This window comes from Trypanosoma cruzi, genomic scaffold (genome assembly GCF_000209065.1).
Source record: "Trypanosoma cruzi strain CL Brener 1047053516561 genomic scaffold, whole genome shotgun sequence".
NCBI lineage: Eukaryota > Euglenozoa > Kinetoplastea > Trypanosomatida > Trypanosomatidae > Trypanosoma > Trypanosoma cruzi.
This window is the reverse complement of record NW_001849504.1, coordinates 198,875-213,133: the sequence shown is the minus strand read 5'-3', so window position 1 is coordinate 213,133 and position 14,259 is coordinate 198,875. Positions and strand designations below refer to the sequence as shown.

Sequence of the window (14,259 nt, the reverse complement as noted above, 5' to 3'; positions counted from 1 at the left end):
GGATGTGTGCGTCGGTGATAGCGACGAGAAAGAGGAGGAGGACGAGGAGGAGGCCGCACTTGTACGGCGCACCATGATGCCTCTTGTTTTGCCCGCGGAGAACCACGGCTACGTTCCACACAACGTAATCCATTGGTGGAACGTGGACCTCACAAGAGGCGAGCCAGATCACACGAAGTGGCTTTCGCCCACCTCGCTTCTCGCTTCTCTCCTTACAACGGTTCGGGATCTGACCGGGCTTGAGGCAACGCGTGATGCACAGGACCCCGTTCTTCGAGAGGTGCCGTTGTACACCGCCACTTCGCTGCAGTTTGTTGAGCGTGTGTGCGTGCCCGTTCGCGGTACCGATGTTTCAGCCAGGAAAATTGAGGACGGGCCCCTTTTCCGGGAGCTTGAGGCTGGCGGCCACAGCACTGGCTTCTTTATTCATGTGCAGATAAGGATACGTGCCATCGCTAGGGCCGGGCAGGTACTGATGGCGAACGGCTGGGCCGAGGAGGAGGATGTGGCGGACCAGGAGGAAATGGCTAGGCGTGCCATGGAGGAGTTGGTAGCCACGACGGAGAAGTGGCTTCTCAGCCGCGAGGCGACCACCGGCGTGGCGGCTCTCCACGTGTTGCCATGGGTGAGTTGGCACCTCAACGAGGAGGAGGCCGGCACGGACGGAAGCACGCAGCACTGCTTCATTGTGGAGTACGCAGCTGCAGGGCCCGGAGACGGGCAGCCGCAGCCGTGTGCCAATGAAAGCAGTGTTACGGGGGAGGTCTCTAGCGTTTTTCGCGACTGGCGAGCCAACTTGACGGATGGCCTGCAGAGACTGTGTTGCGACGACGCCACTGCCCCTGACGAGACGACGCATGACGGAGCGTCCAATGCTCCACGCGGCGGCCTCAGGTTGGAGGAAAAACTTGAGGCGATGCTGGATGCTCTTGAGGCTGTAGAGTCGGAGCTGGTGGAGAGACAGAAACGGAACGAGGCGCACCAGGGACTACTTCAAGGCCACGTGGTTCACTGGCTTAGCGTGAGAGCTGCGCCCTCCGTGGAGAGGTGCATGGAGACTCTTCAGGGCGTGTGTGGCGGCGGAGACGTGTCCTCACAACAGATACACGAGTGGATATTGACCACTGTCTTCACAAGCGAGGGTGCGATGGCCTTGATGCCGGTTCGACGCATCTAATGTCAGGCGGATTTTCTTCCCTGAGACTACTCGATGCCTTTTCATTGATGGTTAGGGGGCCTGTTTGTTTTTCATTGTTACCTGTGTTTTATTTTTGGGGTTTTCACTGTTTCACCTCTCCAGCCTTGTTTGGGTTTGGTTTGTATTGAGTGTGGACGCAATGGACAGAGACATTTATTTTCACCAACAGCTGAGAGCGCGGGTCGTTGGATCTCTCACCATGTTCGAACGCCCCCACGCGTCATGCCGCAACCATTCCCTTTGTTGTTTCTATTCTTTGCTTGTCGCTAGAGTGATAGGGATTAGTGTAGCCAATGATGGTGTTGGAGCGCCCTGGGTCTATCTTTGCGGCGCTGAGAAGGAGGCGGAGGTGTGGAGTGGAGTGTGCCACGATGAGCTCAGCTGGTGCTGGGTGCGGGCTTCAAACCCGTAGGCGAGTTGGACTCGCAGCCGTTCGATTCGGCCTTTGTGGTGTTTTTTTTTCCGGCGAACTGCAGTCTGTCTTTTTAATTCTTTGTCCGTTGTGTTGTGCTGTAAGGCATATGTTTTTTTTTTTTTGTTGTTGTGTTGCGCTGTTTTGTGTTTTTTTAAGTCATGCTGTGCGTCTCTTTTTCTTTTCTTGTGGGTGGGGTGTATAGCGAAGAAAGGCGAGGAAAGGGAGCGTGCAGTGCGCTCGGATGCTTTTTAATGTCTCGGATCATTCCCGCGGTGCGACGCTGCCGTGGTGCGACGAACTGCTGGATCGCGTTGCGGCACGCAGATGGGGCTCTGCGGCTGTGATTGTAGAGCCCGGCGTGGCGCGCAGGCCGGCTGGTGCTGCGGTGGATTGCCCGCTTCTGCGGATTACGCGTGATGCGGCGCGAGCGATGTGCGCTGCTGCTGGTGACGGCTGGAAGCCCTCCAGCGTCTGTCACGGGATCCTTGCCAGACAGAATTGCTCTCCGTGTGACGATGCCCACACCCACCCCTTTGATTTTCTTTGTCCGATTGGCCGGGGCAACTTTGGTACGGTGCTACTTGTGCAGAGCCGGGTGCACCCAACGCGTTTTTTTGCAGCGAAGGGTGTGACGCGTCTCCTCGAGCCTTCCCCGTTTGCCGCGACGGAGCAGCGGGATGGAGACGAGGCCGCATTGGAGGCGTTGCGCCAGGTCTTCTCTGGCAAGAGGAGTGAACTTGTGTCGCGATTTCCTGCGCTGGGCGATTTTCTCCGTGAGGCGCAGGTGGCCGCCGCTCTTCCCCCCCATTCTCACATTGCACGGTCCCACGGTGTAGTCCTGTCACCGTGCGTCAGCAGGCGGGCGGAAGAAGTGGCTCCATTTCCACTGCAGTGCGCGTCACCACAAGCCGCCGTTGGCGCTTACATGCTGATGGACTTGGGTGCTGGTGGCACGCTTGGGGATTTTTTCCAGCGTCACGAAACGCACATTGCGGAGGAGCACCTGGTGTGTTGGCTCGGGCAGTTGCTCAGGGGCCTGGCGTGCCTGCACAAGGGAGGGTTGATTCATCGCGACATCAAGCCATCGAACATCCTTGTGCGTCGGCGTGCTTCTTTGGCATGGGAGAGTGACGTCGAGTTATTTTTTGTGGACTTTGGCATTGCCGCGCTGGTCGCGGATTCGAGCTGCGAAACTGAACTCACCGTCATTGGGTCTGGCGTGTACTGCCCGCCCGAAATTGCGAAATACTGGGGCTACCGCAAGCGTTGCCCGTATTCATACGCCTCCGACGTGTGGAGCACCGCAGCGGTGTTTTATTTGTTCCTCACATGCGGTGCTGCGGGTGTGGACGATGGCATGGCCGCCGTCTTTTCAACCAACGCCTCACCGTCTGCCGACGTTGCAGTGACGGCCCAGTTCCGTGTGGCGCGCGGAGAGTACCCGACGCTGGCGGTGCTGAAGCAGGTTCCTCTCTTGGACGACGAAGCCCTCCGTCTTGCCATGGAGAAGCTTGCGGCACGGCGTGCTGGCCACACTGCCGGAGGTGGTGCCGATGGGGAGCCTGAGGGAGTTGACTACACGCGGTACACGACCGTGGACGGCGAGGGCACACAAGCTTGTCCGTGTAAGGACACAGGTGTGTGGCCCGCCTGGGTCTTTTCTCCGGGCATCCAACTGATGGCAAGGCGCCTGCGTGTGAGGGAGCTCTCGTTGGAGTTCCTGAGCCTCATTGATTCCATGATGGCGGTGAACCCTGCGGATCGTCCGACGGCGGAAGCCGTGCTGCTGGACTCGCCCGTGTTTGGAATGCGGATGCCGTGGTGGGAGAAGGTGGTGGAGAAGGCCGTGCGGCGCGTTGTGGAGGGCAAAGAGAATGTGCTGCTGGATGTGTGCGTCGGTGATAGCGACGAGGAAGAGGAGGAGGACGAGGAGGAGGCCGCACTTGTACGGCGCACCATGATGCCTCTTGTTTTGCCCGCGGAGAACCACGGCTACGTTCCTCACAACGTAATCCATTGGTGGAACGTGGACCTCACAAGAGGCGAGCCAGATCACACGAAGTGGCTTTCGCCCACCTCGCTTCTCGCTTCTCTCCTTACAACGGTTCGGGATCTGACCGGGCTTGAGGCAACGCGTGATGCACAGGACCCCGTTCTTCGAGAGGTGCCGTTGTACACCGCCACTTCGCTGCAGTTTGTTGAGCGTGTGTGCGCGCCCGTTCGCGGTACCGATGTTTCAGCCAGGAAAATTGAGGACGGGCCCCTTTTCCGGGAGCTTGAGGCTGGCGGCCACAGCACTGGCTTCTTTATTCATGTGCAGATAAGGATACTTGCCATCGCTAGGGCCAGGCAGGTACTGATGGCGAACGGCTGGGCCGAGGAGGAGGATGTGGCGGACCAGGAGGAAATGGCTAGGCGTGCCATGGAGGAGTTGGTAGCCACGACGGAGAAGTGGCTTCTCAGCCGCGAGGCGACCACCGGTGTGGCGGCTCTCCACGTGTTGCCATGGGTGAGTTGGCACCTCAACGAGGAGGAGGCCGGCACGGACGGAAGCACGCAGCACTGCTTCATTGTGGAGTACGCAGCTGCAGGGCCCGGAGACGGGCAGCCGCAGCCGTGTGCCAATGAAAGCAGTGTTACGGGGGAGCTCTCTAGCGTTTTTCGCGACTGGCGAGCCAACTTGACGGATGGCCTGCAGAGACTGTGTTGCGACGACGCCACTGCCCCTGACGAGACGACGCATGACGGAGCGTCCAATGCTCCACGCGGCGGCCTCAGGTTGGAGGAAAAACTTGAGGCGGTGCTGGATGCTCTTGAGGCTGTAGAGTCGGAGCTGGTGGAGAGACAGAAACGGAACGAGGCGCACCAGGGACTACTTCAAGGCCACGTGGTTCACTGGCTTAGCGTGAGAGCTGCGCCCTCCGTGGAGAGGTGCATGGAGACTCTTCAGGGCGTGTGTGGCGGCGGAGACGTGTCCTCACAACAGATACACGAGTGGATATTGACCACTGTCTTCACAAGCGAGGGTGCGATGGCCTTGATGCCGGTTCGACGCATCTAATGTCAGGCGGATTTTCTTCCCTGAGACTACTCGATGCCTTTTCATTGATGGTTAGGGGGCCTGTTTGTTTTTCATTGTTACCTGTGTTTTATTTTTTGGGTTTTCACTGTTTCACCTCTCCAGCCTTGTTTGGGTTTGGTTTGTATTGAGTGTGGACGCAATGGACAGAGACATTTATTTTCACCAACAGCTGAGAGCGCGGGTCGTTGGATCTCTCACCATGTTCGAACGCCCCCACGCGTCATGCCGCAACCATTCCCTTTGTTGTTTCTATTCTTTGCTTGTCGCTAGAGTGATAGGGATTAGTGTAGCCAATGATGGTGTTGGAGCGCCCTGGGTCTATCTTTGCGGCGCTGAGAAGGAGGCGGAGGTGTGGAGTGGAGTGTGCCACGATGAGCTCAGCTGGTGCTGGGTGCGGGCTTCAAACCCGTAGGCGAGTTGGACTCGCAGCCGTTCGATTCGGCCTTTGTGGTGTTTTTTTTCCGGCGAACTGCAGTCTGTCTTTTTAATTCTTTGTCCGTTGTGTTGTGCTGTAAGGCGTATGTTTTTTTTTTTACGTTTTTTTTTTTTGTTGTGTATGTTTTTTTGTTTTTATTGTTAGAGGAGGAGTTATTTTTTGTTTGAGTTAGTGGAGACGACGGTGGTAGGGATGATTGTATTGAATGGAATTTCTGAGGAGCAAAAAAAACTTGCGGTGGTTGGGGCTGCTGCAGCCTTTTTTTCCTCTGCAGTTACCGCGGCGGTGGTGCGTGTGCTTTCGAGGCAGCCCTTGAAGGCTGTGGAGGAACCCCCACCTGTCGTAAAAGTGGCGACGGAGAAGAATAAATGTGCCAGCGAGGCCAGAGAGGAAAAGAAGGAAGGTAGTGAAATGTATAAAAGCGAGTTGTGCGCTCGTCAGTACATGGAATTCCATTACACCCCCTCTCGTACCAGCTATGCGCAACGACTTCGGACTATTAGCGAGAGTTTTGACTTCCCACAGAGGATGGCGCAGAAATTTAAGGAGTTTTTTCCAGAGGCGAAGAATGAGCAGACACGTGCGTTGGAAATTGGGTGTGCTACAGGTGCCTCTGTATTGGAGATGAGCAAATATTTTGACAGCGTTATCGGTGTTGACTACTCGGAGATTTTTATTCATTTTGCGCAGGAAGTTTTGAGGGAGAATTCTGTGCCTCATGTTTCTCGGGTATCATTTGGGGCGGTGGATCAGGGCGACATCGAGGTCACGCGTCATGTGCGTCTTTCACACGGACTTTTTCCGAAACGATGTCAGTTTTTTTGGGGTGATGCGATGAATCTTTTGGGAGGAGGAGGAGGCGCGAAGACAAATTTGGTGGGGAGACATTCCAGTCGTTATGACGATGTTTCATGGTATCAGGTGCCTGCGGGAGAGCTCTTTGATGGGGTGCTTGTGTCCAACATCCTCTGCCGTGTGTCGGACCCACGCAAGCTGCTGGACACACTCCCCCGGCTGCTCCGCAAAGGCGGCATCCTTGTGCTCGCCTCCCCGTACTCGTGGAGTGATGGGATAACACCGAAGAGCAAATGGATCGGTGGGTTGCCTGACGGGCCGCGGTCGGAGGATGTTGTGAAGGAGATACTTATGAAAAATTTTGAACTTCTAAATGAGACAGATGAGGCGTTTTTGATTCGTGACCACGTACGTCGTTATCAGTTGGGGTTTTCGCACTGCACGGTGTGGAGGCGCAGCTGAGGCCGCGGTCGTCAACCTCTTGTGTCTTTGTGTGAACGTCCCCGAGGAGGAAGAAGGGAGCCGCCGGTAAAGGAAAGGAGGGATTCAAGCCATTGTGGAGACGCCAGTGGTCTCTTTCTTATTTATTTATTTCTTACACCTTTTTTCTTTCTTTCTCTTTCTATATATATATATATATGTGTTTCTGTGTTTTGTCGTATTTGACGCTTTTCCCCTTTTTTATTTTTATTCATTCATTCATTCATTAACGCTCTTCTCCTTTTTTTTTTGATTGTCCATTTCTCTGTGCCGTACGGAACGAGAGGAGGGGAGAGGAGAGGGTGGTGTTGTGGTGTGGGGGGGTTGGCAGAAGCGAGCGAATGGGACTTCAAGATGCAACAGTGGCGTGCGAGTTTTTGTCTCCGTTCTTGTGGACTGTTGTTGGTGTTCGTGTTATTATTATTATTATTATCTTTCTACGTGTAGACACATGTTTTTTTTTTTTCTTTTTTTTTCTGTACGGTTCCTTTCCGGAAGAGCCAACGCCCCCGTGCCCCGCGTTGGGGACATGAATGGGTGCATACGGACACACACACACACACACACATACATACAGGAAGAAAGAGAGAGAGAGGGTGGAAGATGTCTTGCAGAGAGGAATGATGATCTCTGCTTTTGTAGGGGAAATAACTTTTAAATTAGTACAAAGAAAGAGAGGGTAGATGTTCTATTTACATTGTATGTATTTTATTCCTGTTTTTTCTTTTTTTAATTTTTATTTTTATTTTTGAGGGTTATCAAAAATGAAAGAAGAATCAAATTTGGCTGTTTATTTATTTATTTATTTATTTATTTATTTATATGTTTACAAAGGGTGGGACAAGAAGAAGGGGAGAAAGAGAGGAAAGGGAGAAGGGAGCACGATAATAATAATAAAAAAGGGAATGAATTGTTTGTTTGTTTCTTTTATTTATTTTTTTTGTGGTATTCACGCCGGTATTATTAATTATTAAACATATTATTTAACTACATGTGTATAGATGTGTATATATTTCTATTTTCATATTGTGGTGGCCCCTTGCGACCGCGGCGGGCTTATCATTTGTGTTTCTACATTTTGGGACCCTATTATTTTGTTGTTGTTCTTTTGCCTTTTGACCTCTTTGCACCGGGATGGAGGGGGTAGCATACACGCCAAAGGGGGGGGGGGGGGGGTAGAGGAAACAAGAGGGGAGAAAGAAGGAAAGAGACAAGAGAAAAAAAGAAAAAAAAAAAATAATAATTAAAGCCAGGCAGAGTGGTGAGAGGAGGAGAAGAAGGAGGTGAAATTGCCGTCATTGCTTGTAATTTGCGAAACGGCTGCCGTCGGTATTTTTCTTCTATTATTATTTTTATTTTTTTGTTTCGTGGGGTTGCTCGTGTGCCTGTTCTTTGCTGCCGATGTCTTTGGAGCTGACACCGCGTCAGTGGCGGGCCCTCGCAACGGTGTACCACCTCTACGTCGCAAAAAACAGAGCGGACGGCCGTACGACAGCGGGGCGTTTGGCGTTTGATGGCGTTTCGGCGGGTGATGTGAGTGGGGCGGGCAGTAAAACGGATGACGGTGTTGGGCGCAGGGGAGGAGATGCCGCTGACAGGGAAGAGGAGAAGGCCGTGCAGTGGGTGGAGGGGGTCCTGCCACTCCTGCAGCGTGCCTTCCCGGAGGAGATGCTCGCAGGGGTGGAGCGGCGACAAGAGCCGGATGGCAGCGGCGCACGCAAGCGGCGGCGGGTGGAGCGATGGCAGCAACTCATTCCAGACGCGCTGGATGCCTTTCTCTCCGATGTGTTGTCGCCGCCCTTGTCGTCACGGAGTTTGACGCGCCCATCTTTGACGGCAAATGAAGGGACGCTCCTGCGGCTTCTTAATAAGGAGCAGCAGTTGGCGGATCGGTGCTACCAGCAGCATGTGGCGCTGCGGGACCGCGTGCTTCGTGAGGGTCAAACTCTCATACGTCTGGCCGCGGAAGGTACGAATGACGACGGAAATCGATTGTTGGGGAAAGAAACGGAAAGGAATCGGGGCGACGACGGTGCTGAAAGACTCATCACGGGCCACAAGGAGGTTTTGATGGATCGAGAGAGAAAAAATGAGAGATTATGTGCGGTCACCACAGGGAGATCGCTGATAAAACGTGTGAGGACGACGGATTTGCTGGAAAGCGAGGATGCCACTGGGGGGATTTTGTTGTCTCCAACCCCCGAAGCGCCTGGAACGGAAGTGAAATCTGTCTCTGCAGCCAAAAACATAACAACAATGAAGACAGTCACGATGAACGCGACAGCAACAACATCATTGCCTGTGGCTGCAGCTATTGAATTGACGTGCGCTGGTTGTGGTGAACAGGGCGGGGAGCTTTTTCAGTGTCGGCACTGTAAATTGCTTCGTCACGAGGCGTGCGACGGGCCCAAGGCGGAATCTGACACGGGTTTCTGCGCCATTTGTTCTCATGAGTTGGGATTGTCCTTCAGCAGTGGCGGTCTGCGTTCCTCAACATCCACCGAGGAGCGTGAAGAGCTCGACGAGGATGACTCATCGAGTCTTTCCGGCTTTGTTGTGCACTCATCGGATGTGTCGGAAGGTTCTTTGACGACATCTTTGTCTTCGACATCATCGTCCTCGTCATCTTCGCCCTCGGAAGTGGAAAGGGAGGAGAGAAGGGTCTTGCTTGCGAGGGCACAAGATCGGAAAAAGCAACAAAAACCACAACAGCAGCAGCGAAGGCAGAAGCAGCAGCGTTGTCGCTGACTGTTTCTTTTTTCTTCTTTGTTTTGCGCGCACACATGGTTAAAGGGACGGCTGCCGAACGAGAGGCCTCATTGGCACCTTGTGCTGCTGCGGAGGTTCATGAGAGAGGAGGGAGGGGAGACGTAGTCTCTGTTGTCAGGGCCACTGCCACAGCTGTCTTCTTGCTGCTGGGGTATTTGATTTTCTTTATTTATTTATTCCTTCCTCTGTTGCTGCTTTTGCTGCTGCTGCAAATTTGCGTATTTTTTCCCTTTTTTCCGCTTTTTCCCCGTTTTTTCCTTTTTTTGTGAAAGTTAAAAATTTTCTTCTTTCTTTTTTTCTTCCCGGCGTTCATCAAAGTCATTACGTTTCCGCCTCTTTTTCTCTCTCTCTCTCTCTGTTCCTGCGTCTTTTGTCCTCATCCTTTTTTTTTTTTTTTTTTTTTGGTTGGCCGCCCCGTCGTCTGTCACGGGGGCAGTTGACATCATTGCCTTTTTCTTCTGCCCCTTTTTTTTTTTCCTTTTTTTAAATTTCATGGGCCTCCGGTAAGTTACCCGTCGGCGGCTCATCGTGTGTGTGTGTGTGTGTGTGATGGGCCGCAGCAACAACCAACTCCGGCGCTCTGCGAAGGCGCATGGACGAGTCTTTGTTCCAAAGAAGCGTAAAAGTAAGGCGTACAACCAGATGCGGGCAATGAAGATTCGCGCGGGGCAATCGCAGCCGCGGAAACTCGCCTACAAGAACGTCATCTCAAAGAAAGGCGGCGTCACGCGACGTAAGTTTCGCTCCGGCGGTTACAATAACAGCGGGAAGTTTGGAAAGGCGAAGGGGGCGAAGAGAAACGCTGAGAAACAGAAGTGAGGGACTAAAAGAGATCTGCTGTCAGAGCGGAGAAGAAGGAGAAGGAAGTGCAGAGACACAATGGCATGTATATACATACACGTATACATGAAGTATTCGATTAACTCATTTCAACAATTTCACTCCTTCTCTTTTCCCCACCGTACAGACATAACCGAAATGGAGGGATGCATCGTGTACCTCACCATATATGTGGGCATGGATGTATTGCATGATGACGAAGGCGGTTGTTGTCTCTTTCTGTTTCCTTCTGCAACGATGCTTCACTTCATCTCTTTCTTTTTGTTTTTTTTTTGTTTGTTGTTGTTGTTGTGCCAGGGAAGCAGGAAAACAGGTGTGAAGAAGAGACAGGGGGGAAAAGGGGGAAAAAACATAAGCCACGCACGATGCGCCGCTCACTTCTTTGCTTGTTTACATTGGCGGAGGGTCGATCGATGTTTCTTGACGCAATGGGTATGCCATTGCCATGCCCCACAGCGACACTTCCGGAGACACTTCAGGTGCTCGCGGAACATCATCATGCCGATACGGCTTTGGTTCACGCTGCGTTGGCCCGGCTATTGTCATTGGACTCCACAGATGCGGATTCAGAGGCAATTGCCTCATTTAAACCACAAGGCACCAAACCCGTCACCGTTACGCATGCGACGAGCGGGAGTGGCGCTACAAATGATGTTGTCGGGCTTTCATCATCACCGTCGTCACATTTGATGCTGCAGCTGATGTTTTTGCATGCCAACGATACGGTTGTGCGTGAGCGCTGTTGCCGTTGCATCGCCAACATGTGTCAACTTTCATCGCCTTCCTTGACTCGTCGTGTAGTGGAGCCATCCGGCGTGATCTCGGATATGGACCAAGTGAAGCGTGATCATAGTGTCGCTGACGGGCTGGTTGAAGAGGGGGCGGTAGAGTTGGTGCTTGGAACACTCTCAATGGCCTCTCGTTTGAGTGCAAAGGGAATTGTATGGTCGTCACTGGCTCTTCTTAATCTTGTCTGCCTCTCCTCTGAAGGGGTACAACGAGCAGCGAGGGCCAAGGGTGAGTCTGTAGTTGCAGATGCCATCGCAAGCATGGCGCACGAGGCCATCGCGGCAGGATCGCTCAGCGGTGAGAATTGTGTTGCAATGGACGCGATGTTAGGGGCTCTTGCGCGACTTCTCACAACCGAGGCAGATAGCAACATGACGGGTGTTCAATACCGTTTTGAACAGGCGGCGTACGGAACGGTGGAGGCGGTAGGATGGGCACTTTTCTGCCTCTCAGAGTCGGCTATACGTGACATTCGAGGTTTCGAGGGAACGGAGGGGATGACTGGTGGAGGCAGCGGTGTTCGTCGCGGGGCCACATTATTTTTCCCTGCCGCAACGCCGTCGCAGCAGTCGGCTGTTTTGGCATTTTTGCCCCCGTTACACAAGGCGTGGATGATACTGAAGTGCCTTAGTGGCTGCAGCAGGAACATGCCGATGGTGTACGAGGCGCTCCACATGCCAGGGCATGGGGGCGGGCTGAGGACTATGATTGACGCTGTCTTACTCTTCGGCGTGGAACTGGAGGGCCTTTCCGCCGTGGGGGCCACAGAAGAGGCCACGTTGCAGCAAAACATGCTTCTACATGCAATGGAGGCTTTTGTGGATCTTTCTGCGACAAGAAAAGACTTGGGCCACCGCGCCTTGGCGGAAGCCGCCTCGTTGTCGGATGCCGTCGAAGGGAGTCACTCCCGGGGTGGGAATGAGATGCCGGGTGATGGGGGTGAGATGGAGGGCATCTCCGCGGTCATTCCTACAGAGGCGGCACTGCACGTGTCGGATACATTGGCTGCTGGCGTGGTAAGTAATATTGCGGTGTCTACATTGGTGCGACTGCATACAGCGCAGAAGGAAGAGGCGGCGGCAATAGAGTATAATCAGGGTGGTGGAAAAAAGGCCAAGATACATGTGTACAATGGGGCCGTGTTTGATCTGCTTGCCAAATGTACGTTGACACTCGCAAACTTGGCCGGCCACGATATCGCCGTCGCATCATTGAACACAATGGCCGTGCTACAAGTTATGTTGCAAGAAGTCAACGATTTTCTTTCTGCGATTAGGGCTGAGCATCGGGCGTCACCCGGTGAACTTTTTACCAGCGCATCGCAGCAGGAGCTGACGGCTCTGGTACAGCAGTGTGCGCTGACGGGGCAGATGTACGCCGCGCTGTGGGGTATTCTCCGCACCTCCGACGGAGCACGTGCCGTGAGAGAACTGCAGCTGCACAGAACAGTGCGAGAGATACAGACAGTGCTGGAGGCCATGTACACAGACGCCTTTCCAGATTTTGAGAATTCGGCGGGTGGGGCTAGTAAAAGGGTGGGCACGCAAGAAGGCTGCACGGCAACGCAGCGATCTGCGGCAGTTACAGCGACGAAAAAAACAACACCGACGAGTGCGGCTGCGGTGGAAACCATGCGACAACTCATTCCACTTGGTCAGAAGGTGCTGCAGTGTTTGCGTCTCGCATTTGTTGAGGCGGGTTCCCACTCAGAAGGAATACATGAAACAACTGGGTGCAACAAAGTGTGCCGAGGGCACCGTTAACGCCGTTTACACGTAACGCTTAAACCATCAGCCGCATGAATGGATTTTTTTTTTTTTTCTTTCTTTCTATCTTTGGCCGCACCTTTTTTTTTTTTTTTTTTCCTTCCATTTAATTGATCTCCTCTTTTTTTCCCCCCTTTACATGTATGCAACGTGATATCTTTTGTGTGTTGTCTGAAGCAACTTTTTATTTTTTATTTTTCTTACAATGAACGGCCAAAAGTGTATCTAGTGGCAGCAAAAACAACAATACCACCACCACCAGCAGCAGCAGCAGCAGTAGGGGAGAGGCAAACAACAGCGACGCATTCAAGACGAATACGGGAGCTGAAACCAAATAATAATAATAATAATAATAAAAGGACGTGCGCTTTAAACAATTGGAATTCTAACGGTCCTAAGTAGAGAAGAGCGAACGAAAATCAACGACGACAACAACAACAACAACGACAAGAAAAGGCCGCACAAGGGCCGAAAAAGTATTGTCGATGCATCAGTCATGGTCATCTGCGGTATATGGGTCTTCAAGCGAAATGTACAGGACGAACGATGTCGGAGTGGCTCATGATAAACCCAACGCTTCATGGAAGGATATTATGTTTTTGTTGTTTTCCATTGGCATGGTGTTTGGGCCCCATATTGGATATGTATTTCAGATTCATGAAATGAGTTCCACACGGAATGTGGAAGGATACTCACCACTTGTGTCTTTAATTTTATTAGCTAGCAATGGTATCCGTATTCTTTATTATATTGGGCATCATTTTGCCTTGGCTCTTTTGTTTCAGGCGATGTTTGCTATTCTTGTGCACACAGTGCTTCTTATTATGGTATTGCACATGACAAAAAACATCTCTAGTGATTCAGAGGAACATTATTCTGGCGGCGGTACTTTGTCGATGCATGAAACTGCCGCTGCCACCGTTCCTGCTGTAGAGGTCAATGGAGAAGAGATCGGTACGTGGGAGGAAATCCACGTGAAGACAAACCCAATCCGATACATCTTGACAAAATTGGACACCGGTGCATGTCTTCTTGAGAAAAGGTTTTTTTCTTTATCACCACCATCTTTTATCCGGCGGTACGTTTTATGGACATTGCTAACCACTATTCTTGTACTTCTTTATTATGCAACTATTGGGACCGTGTGGGGTGCGGCACCGGAGGTTGTTGGCTACATTGCATTAGGTATTGAAGCGTTACTTGTCCTTCCACAAATCCTACGTAACCACCGTCGACAATCCACGGAAGGGTTAACGATTATGCTTGTATTGACATGGTTTTTGGGCGATATCATTAAAGTGATTTATTTCCTTGTTGATCATCAGCCATTTCCTTTTATTTTCTGTGGAATTTTTCAGTTATCTCTTGATCTCGTGGTCATTGGGCAGCTCATATATTTTCGCATGCGGCGCAGGAGTTCTGCGATCCGAGTGATGCCAGCGACACGTGAGGACCACACGGCGGATTTGGATGCGGTCGAGGCGACTCCAAACGTGGAGAAAATATAAGAGAAGAGAAGAAGAAAAAAAAAAAAAAAATATATTTTTTTCTTACGAAGTGCGGACGTTGTAATCTTTTTTCTTTTGAAACGTTTCTTCTTTATTTATCTCTATGTTTTTAAGCATGCTTCTGCCTTTCTGGGTTTCTGATTATTATTATTATTTTTCTTTTTTCTGTTATGTTATGGCG

At 51.9% G+C, this 14,259-nt stretch overlaps 7 protein-coding genes across 7 annotated transcripts, besides 21 other annotated features; all 7 read left to right on the top strand.

The window, feature by feature from the left end:
* Positions 1-1,177, top strand: Tc00.1047053506467.50 (serine/threonine protein kinase, putative; the record flags this gene model as incomplete). Its single annotated transcript, XM_802777.1, has 1 exon — positions 1-1,177. A coding segment is annotated over one exon (1,177 nt), but the record flags the coding sequence as incomplete, so codon positions are not given.
* Positions 1-3,291: a sequence feature (heterozygous, non-Esmeraldo-like haplotype).
* Positions 23-53: a microsatellite.
* Positions 1,698-1,779: a microsatellite.
* Positions 1,855-4,674, top strand: Tc00.1047053506467.40 (serine/threonine protein kinase, putative; the record flags this gene model as incomplete). The annotated part of the gene is made up of 1 exon (XM_802776.1): positions 1,855-4,674. The coding sequence occupies one exon, from the start codon at positions 1,855-1,857 to the stop codon at positions 4,672-4,674; it is 2,820 nt and encodes a 939-aa protein (XP_807869.1).
* Positions 3,292-5,229: a sequence feature (areas not merged during assembly with more than two copies in the genome that could not be assigned to a particular haplotype).
* Positions 3,523-3,550: a microsatellite.
* Positions 5,219-5,273: a sequence feature (A-rich).
* Positions 5,230-5,659: a sequence feature (haploid, non-Esmeraldo-like haplotype).
* On the top strand, positions 5,324-6,388 carry Tc00.1047053506467.29 (hypothetical protein, conserved; the record flags this gene model as incomplete). Its single annotated transcript, XM_802780.1, has 1 exon — positions 5,324-6,388. One exon carries the CDS (start codon positions 5,324-5,326, stop codon positions 6,386-6,388), a length of 1,065 nt encoding a protein of 354 aa, XP_807873.1.
* Positions 5,660-14,259: a sequence feature (heterozygous, Esmeraldo-like haplotype).
* Positions 6,954-6,982: a microsatellite.
* Positions 7,113-7,156: a sequence feature (A-rich).
* Positions 7,196-7,235: a microsatellite.
* Positions 7,365-7,393: a sequence feature (AT_rich).
* Positions 7,564-7,643: a sequence feature (T-rich).
* Positions 7,748-7,768: a sequence feature (AT_rich).
* On the top strand, positions 7,808-9,154 carry Tc00.1047053506467.20 (hypothetical protein, conserved; the record flags this gene model as incomplete). Its single annotated transcript, XM_802775.1, has 1 exon — positions 7,808-9,154. The coding sequence occupies one exon, from the start codon at positions 7,808-7,810 to the stop codon at positions 9,152-9,154; it is 1,347 nt and encodes a 448-aa protein (XP_807868.1).
* Positions 9,558-9,578: a microsatellite.
* Positions 9,704-9,724: a microsatellite.
* Positions 9,725-9,994, top strand: Tc00.1047053506467.14 (hypothetical protein, conserved; the record flags this gene model as incomplete). Its single annotated transcript, XM_802779.1, has 1 exon — positions 9,725-9,994. One exon carries the CDS (start codon positions 9,725-9,727, stop codon positions 9,992-9,994), a length of 270 nt encoding a protein of 89 aa, XP_807872.1.
* On the top strand, positions 10,381-12,567 carry Tc00.1047053506467.10 (hypothetical protein, conserved; the record flags this gene model as incomplete). The annotated part of the gene is made up of 1 exon (XM_802774.1): positions 10,381-12,567. The coding sequence occupies one exon, from the start codon at positions 10,381-10,383 to the stop codon at positions 12,565-12,567; it is 2,187 nt and encodes a 728-aa protein (XP_807867.1).
* Positions 12,612-12,698: a sequence feature (A-rich).
* Positions 12,798-12,850: a microsatellite.
* Positions 12,904-12,926: a microsatellite.
* Positions 12,991-13,020: a microsatellite.
* Tc00.1047053506467.4 (hypothetical protein, conserved) lies at positions 13,056-14,078 on the top strand (the record flags this gene model as incomplete). The annotated part of the gene is made up of 1 exon (XM_802778.1): positions 13,056-14,078. The coding sequence occupies one exon, from the start codon at positions 13,056-13,058 to the stop codon at positions 14,076-14,078; it is 1,023 nt and encodes a 340-aa protein (XP_807871.1).
* Positions 14,068-14,108: a sequence feature (T-rich).